At 48.4% G+C, this 7258-nt stretch overlaps 1 protein-coding gene across 1 annotated transcript; it reads left to right on the top strand.

Annotated features, from left to right (window-relative positions):
* The first annotated feature begins 1118 nt into the window (after positions 1–1118).
* LOC129717019 (uncharacterized) lies at positions 1119–6939 on the top strand. The gene is made up of 2 exons (XM_055666867.1): positions 1119–4913; positions 4981–6939. The coding sequence occupies exons 1-2, from the start codon at positions 1119–1121 to the stop codon at positions 6937–6939; spliced, it is 5754 nt and encodes a 1917-aa protein (XP_055522842.1).
* Positions 6940–7258: the final 319 nt, after the last annotated feature.

The raw sequence follows: 7258 nt of genomic DNA, 5'->3' as shown, positions 1-7258 counted from the left end.
TGTGTCATTTTCTTTCAGTTTGTGACGGGAATTGTAATCTAACAAATAGATAAAATATTCAAATTTTAATGTCAGCATTTTTTATAAACCGGTATAGCTGTGTCATGTACTGGAGATCACCGCTTCCCAGAATGTCTCTAACGGGTACGTTCGGTTGTTTTCCTAGGGCCCGAAGGGAATCTATAAGCTCGGACCTAACACCACATAATTCGGCACACGACCAAACAACATGCTCGATATCATGGTAGCCATCGCCACAAACGCAGTGATTACTGTCTACAAGCCCTATACGAAAGAGATGCGTGTTTAACGTGTAGTGATTGGACATAAGTCTGGACATCACGCGAATGAAGTCCCGACCTACATCCAACCCCTTGAACCATGCTTTCGTCGGTTCATAACTGTGCATCGAATTAGCAACCGGTAAGAGAGATTTCAAAAACCATGTTTCAACGGAAGAATACCCGCTAACACTTCAAGACTCATCGTATGGGTCGACTGCATGCAACCCAAGGCAATACGCAAACAACGATATTGTATTCTCTCTAATTTTATGATGTGCGTGTTCGCGGCGGAGCGAAAGCAGAAACAGCCGTACTCAAGATGTTGCGGCACCACTGGGCGCACTGCCGGACGCCCTTAGCGCTCCCCAGCTGTGATCGAGAGAATCATCCCGACGAATTGGGGCGCTTCGAGCGCTCCCCGGTAGCAATCGACAGAACCAGCACGGTGAGCTGTCATCGACAGATAGACAGATACGCGAGAGGGAATTAAGGCAAATCATTTGGACAAAGTGCTATGAACAGTTCAGTGGCCACGTGGCAATTTATCAAAAGGTCCTTTTATAAGTTAAAAATTCGGAAATTTATTGTAAAATCGATTCAAAGTTAATGCGAGGTTTAGCCGGTCTATTGTTTTAAAAGAGCAAGTTGTGTATGAGAAGAAGTTTGGAAAAAAACCATAAAAACGTGAACTACTCATGTGAGTAATTAGAATTTAATATTTCTGCTCAAAATGCCACTAAGGTTTAAATAAAATTAATAGTTTTTAGCTGCTTCTAAACGATACTTGAGCTGCTTAAATAATTGGTTCCGTAAAACGTCCGAACATTCTAAAAAATGAGTAAGGAAAACCCGCAACATAACCTCAATGAAGATGCGGATAAGACCAAGTACCATTGTGCGCACTGTGACCAGCCGGAGAATGACGAGTTGCAAATGGCTTTCTGCGATCATTGCCAGAACGGCTACCACTACAGCTGCGTAGACGGTCCCACGACGGAAAATGACGATGAAGACTGGATGTGCCCCCTGTGTCGAAAATCCGATACCGACAATCCTGATCCGGAAGATGAAGAGATTGCGGCAGCAATAAAAGCAGTAGAGCTGGAGAGGGAACGTCAGCGGAACCGTCAGGCCCAGAAATTGAAACTGGCCCAGATGCAGATGGAACTCGAAAAAGAGAAGCTGGAAATGCAATGGGACACTGAGAAGAAGATTCTTGAGATGAAGATCAAGGCGGAAACTGACTTCAATCGGAATCACAAGGCCGAACGTAAGGAGTTACAAAAGGAATTGAAAAAGTTGACCAAACAACGACTGCGGAAAGAGAAAAGTACGAATAAATCCGGTACCGTCGGGAAGAAAGAGGAAACGTCAAACCCTACAGATTTCCGCGACGGGAACGTTAGTAATTCAACTCCAATTCTGCAAGCTGGTGCTTCAGAAACGCAGATCAGGAAAACGAAATTTAAGCAGGGATCGGTAGTCTTCGGGGAAAAAAGTAAAACCTCAGTAGGGGAAAATAGCAGCTTCGAGGCCGAATCTGAAGACGGCAGTAGCGCCGAATTATCAGATGATAGCAGCAGTACCGAATCGTCTGAGAACAGCAGTAGCACCGAATCTGAATCCGAAGAAAAGGGGTCCAAAAAGAAGAAGAGTGTTAGAGCAGGTCCAACAAAGGCGCAGATGACCGCTCGTCAATTCTTGTCTCGAAAGCTTCCCGCGTTCACCGGCCGCCCGGAGGAATGGCCCATATTTTTCAGCAGTTATCAAACATCGACAAAAGCGTGTGGATTTTCGAACTTGGAAAATCTTGCCCGTCTTCAGGAGTGCTTGAAGGGTGCTGCCAGAGATGCGGTCAGCAGTCGTCTCCTGTTGCCGGATGCCGTGCCTCAAGTAATGGAGACGCTGCGTATGTTGTACGGACGTCCTGAGCAGCTTTTAAATACGCTTTTAACGAAAGTGCGGAAGGCTGATCCACCGAAATCGGACAAGCTGTCGTCGTTCATCACCTACGGGGTTCTCGTCCAACAGCTCTGCGACCACCTCGAAGCTTCGAAATTGATGGACCACTTAGTGAACCCGATGCTCATTCGGGAACTAGTGGATAAGCTGCCAGCGAGCACGAAAATTGACTGGGTACGGTATAAACGGCAAGTGACATCGGTGACGCTGAGGACATTGGCAGATTTTCTGTCAGATTTAGTTTCCGCTGCAAGCGAAGTGGCTAACTACTCGGAAACGTCACCACAGGCCAGTGGTGGTAAAACGGGAAAGCCAAAGAACAACAAGGGTAAAGAGCAAGAGAGCTACGTTTACACGCATAGCGGGTCTGAAGTTGCCGCTCAAAACAAAAAACCGGAACGTACACCGTGTGCGATGTGTGGAGAAACCAATCATCGATTGCGGAATTGTGATAACTTTCGCAAACTCAGCGTACCACAACGGTGGGAAGCGGTTAACAAATGGGAGCTGTGTCCAATATGCCTCAATGCTCACGGAAAAGCGAAGTGTAAGCTGAATATTCGCTGTACCGCAGAAGGTTGCTCGGAACGCCACAATAGACTACTGCATCCTGCCGAGTTTCAGTCAAGCTGTAACACCCACAGCGCTTTATCCAAGGATTCGATCCTGTTTAGAATGGTGCCGGTTAAGATATTCAACGGGAATAACAACGTTTCGACAGTGGCGTTTCTAGACGAGGGGTCTTCGTATTCGTTAGTGGACAGTTATTTGACCAGAAAACTGCAGTGCAACGGTATCACCCAACCGCTCCGTATAACGTGGACCGCAGGGGTTTCTAGACTGGAGAAGGATTCGCAAAAAATCCAGCTGACGATCTCAGCTACTGGATCGAATGAAAGGTTTATCTTGCAGGATGTACACACCGTAAACAACCTGAAGTTGCCGACACAGGCCATGAGTTTCGCTGACGTAGCCGGAAAGTATCGTCATCTGGAAGGGTTGCCAGTGACCAATTACGCTGCATCTGCACCATTGCTTCTGATTGGACTCAAACATATCGAGCTTTTCGCCCCGTTGGAATCTCGCGTCGGTCAACCAGGCGAACCGATTGCCGTGCGCTCTAAACTTGGTTGGACGATCTACGGACCGCAAGACTCAACGCAAGGTGAGGGATTTCTAGCACAACACTCGTGTGCTGAATTATCGAATGCAGAGCTACACGATCTTCTCAAGTCACAGTACACCATCGAAGAAAAGGGCTTCTCGGCGGATTTGATGCCGGAATCAGACGATGATCGAAAAGCTCGGGAAATGCTGGAGGAGAAAACTGTTCGCGTCGGCGATAGGTTCATGACTGGACTGCTGTTCAAGGAAGACAACCCAACGTTTCCGGACAGCCTACCGATGGCACTGCGGCGCATGAAGAGCCTGGAGAAGAAAATGTCGAAAAACCCTAAGTTGAAAGCTGCAGTGAAACAACAAATAATCCAGTATCTGGAAAAAGGCTACTGTCATAAAGCAACGAAGGAGGAACTGGCATCTGTAATCCCTGGCAAGGTTTGGTACTTGCCGTTAAACGTTGTTGTCAATCCGAAAAAAGACAAGATTCGCTTGGTATTGGACGCGGCGGCCGAAGTGAATGGTGTGTCGCTCAACTCCAAGCTCCTGAAAGGGCCGGACTACTTGGCCTCTCTACCATCCGTGATCGCCAAATCTCGGGAGTTTCTCATCGGATTTGGAGGTGACATCCGTGAGATGTTTCACCAGCTCAAAGTTCGACCGGAGGACAGACTGGCGCAACTGTTTGTATTTGGAAACGAAATCTACGTGATGGATTGTGTCATTTTTGGAGCCACCTGCTCTCCTAGTATGGCAATGTTCGTGAAAGACAAGAATGCTCGGGACTACGCTGAACAGTTCCCAGAAGCTTATGATGCAATCGTCCACAAGCACTATGTGGACGATTACTTCGACAGCGCGGACACTGTCGAAAAGGCTGTCCAGCGGGCAAGCGAGGTAAGATTCGTTCACTCTAAAGGCGGTTTCGAAATCAGAGGCTGGGTGTCAAATTCTCTGGAATTCCTGGAACGCATGGGTGAAACGGAGGAGAAACAAGCAATTCATCTCGACTCGGCTAATCCGGAACGCGTTTTGGGGATAGTGTGGAACACAAAGGACGACGTCTTCGCATTTACAACCAAGATGCGCGACTCGTTAATGCCATACCTGTACGATGGAAAGGTCCCTACGAAACGCGTAGTGCTTAGTTGCGTCATGAGTCTCTTTGACCCGCTAGGACTATTGGCGCCGTTCACATTTTTTGCGAAAGTGCTGATCCAGATCCTCTGGAGAAAAGGCTGCGAATGGGACCAAGTCATCGACGGAGAAGCGCTGGAGGGTTGGAAACGGTGGACGAGCTATTTGGGAGCTGTAGAAGTGGTAAAGATACCGCGGTACTACTTCGGCGACGGTCTTGCTCTCGACTACTCAACGCTGCAGCTGCACATTTTCGCAGATACAAGCGAGAATGCCTACGGCTGCGTAGGCTACTTCCGCATCTTAGCTGGGGAGGTCCCTCGATGTGCGTTGGTGCAAGCAAAATCAAAAGTCGCACCGATCAAGCAAGTGTCGATCCCGCGGCTGGAATTGATGGCGGCCGTACAAGGAGTTCGTCTTGCGGAAAACATCAAAGACAATCACAGTCTGAACATAGAACAAGTGTTCTACTGGACAGATTCACGCACCGTTCACTCATGGGTTGTTTCCGATCAAAGAAAATATAAGGCTTTCGTTGCATTTCGGATTGGAGAGATTATCAGCCGGTCGCGGCCATCAGAGTGGCGGCACTAAACTGAATGTTGCGGACCAACTAACGAAATGGAGCAATGGTCCGAAGCTTGATTCAAACAGTTCTTGGTTGCGGGGTCCGCAGTTTTTGTACAAACCAGAAGCTGAGTGGCCATTACAGCAATTCAAAAAACCGAATGTCGAAGATGAGATGCGAGCAACATTCCTGCTACACGACGTCGAAGTACAAGGTCAGTTGGTGGACATATCCAGATTTTCTAAGTGGAACGTGCTTATCAGAACGCTGGCATGCGTAAATAGGTTCATCAACAATCTGCGAGCGAAACGACAAGGGAAGGTGATAGAAGTTGTTCCAGCACCGCCGAAAATTAAAGCATTAGTACTTAGGAAGGTATCGGCTATCGAGAAGCCGATCGACCGCGAAGAACATCAAGTAGCAGAAAGAGCGTTGTTGAAGTTGGCACAAGTGGAGGCATATCCGGACGAAGTGAGAACTTTGATGAAGAGTCGTCAAACAAAATGTTCAACCGGAGTGAGTCTGGAAAAAAGCAGTCTTCTCTACAAGCTGTCACCGATACTGGATGAGTTTGATGTAATACGAATGGAAGGACGGTTGGCCACGGCGGATTTCCTACCCTTCGAACTGCGTTACCCGATAGTGTTGCCAAGGGGCCATCAGATCACACGTAAACTTCTGGACCATTATCATCAAAAGTTCGGCCATGCAGGACGGGAGACGGTCACCAACGAAGTGCGACAGAGGTTCTGCATTCCGCATCTTCGAGCCGAAATAAAGAAGGTGATGGACAGTTGCATGTGGTGCAAAATTAAGAAATGCAAACCTGACACACCGAGAATGGCACCGTTACTAACACAACGTATAACGCCCAATCGTCGTCCGTTCAGCTTTAGTGGAGTCGACTTCTTCGGTCCCCTGGAGGTAACCGTCGGTCGGCATGTGGAGAAACGATGGGTGGCGTTGTTCACATGTCTCGTTACCAGAGCAATCCACCTAGAAGTGGCCCATAGTTTGTCAAGCCAGTCCTGCTTGATGGCAATAAGACGGTTTGCATGTCGACGGGGAATGCCAGCGGAGTTCTTCTCAGACAACGCGACCAATTTCGTAGCTGCGAGTAAAGAGGTGATGAGGAACATCGTGATGAGCTGTAGTGAAGCGTTCACGGACGCAAGAACTAAATGGAATTTCATTCCACCAGCGGCCCCCCATATGGGCGGGGCCTGGGAGAGAATGGTTCGATCTGCGAAGGGGGCTTTAGCGGCATTGGACGACGGAAGAAAACTCACCGACGAAGTATTGCTGACGGTTCTGGCTGAGGCGGAAGATGCGATCAACTCTAGACCGCTAACATATATGCCGCAGGCGCCGGATACGGTGGAGGCTTTGTCACCGAATCATTTTCTGCGAGGTTATCCATCAGGAGGAACAGAGTCGTACGTTATCCCCGCGAACAAAGCAGAAGCATTACGGGATGGTTACAAGCGGTCCCAGTGGTTGGCGGACAAGCTATGGCAGAGATGGTTGCTGGAGTATTTGCCGCTCGTCAACAAGCGTACGAAGTGGTACACAGATCATGAACCGATCAAAGTCGGCATTGTGGTCTATCTGGCGGACAACGAAAATAGGAAGACGTGGATCCGGGGAATCGTCGAGCAAGTCATAAAAGGCATCGACGGGCGCGTCAGACAGGCGATTGTACGAACAACCAACGGAGTCTTCAAACGTCCAGTGGCTAAGATAGCGGTGCCTGAAATTGAAAGCTGTAAGTCTGGCTCCAATCCGGAATCTACACCAGAATTACGGGGCGGGGCTGTTGCGGCACCACTGGGCGCACTGCCGGACGCCCTTAGCGCTCCCCAGCTGTGATCGAGAGAATCATCCCGACGAATTGGGGCGCTTCGAGCGCTCCCCGGTAGCAATCGACAGAACCAGCACGGTGAGCTGTCATCGACAGATAGACAGATACGCGAGAGGGAATTAAGGCAAATCATTTGGACAAAGTGCTATGAACAGTTCAGTGGCCATGTGGCAATTTATCAAAAGGTCCTTTTATAAGTTAAAAATTCGGAAATTTATTGTAAAATCGATTCAAAGTTAATGCGAGGTTTAGCCGGTCTATTGTTTTAAAAGAGCAAGTTGTGTATGAGAAGAAGTTTGGAAAAAAACCATAAAAACGTGAACTACT

Source organism: Wyeomyia smithii, chromosome 1 (assembly GCF_029784165.1).
Source record: "Wyeomyia smithii strain HCP4-BCI-WySm-NY-G18 chromosome 1, ASM2978416v1, whole genome shotgun sequence".
NCBI lineage: Eukaryota > Metazoa > Arthropoda > Insecta > Diptera > Culicidae > Wyeomyia > Wyeomyia smithii.
This window is presented reverse-complemented; position numbering and strand designations above follow the sequence as displayed.

Coding starts and splice junctions, on each gene's coding strand:
- LOC129717019 (XM_055666867.1), top strand. CDS start 1,119: ATGAGTAAGGAAAACCCGCAACATAACCTCAATGAAGATGCGGATAAG. Junction 4,914..4,980: donor TGATGGCGGCCGTACAAGGA/GTTCGTCTTGCG, acceptor TCTACTGGACAG/ATTCACGCACCGTTCACTCA.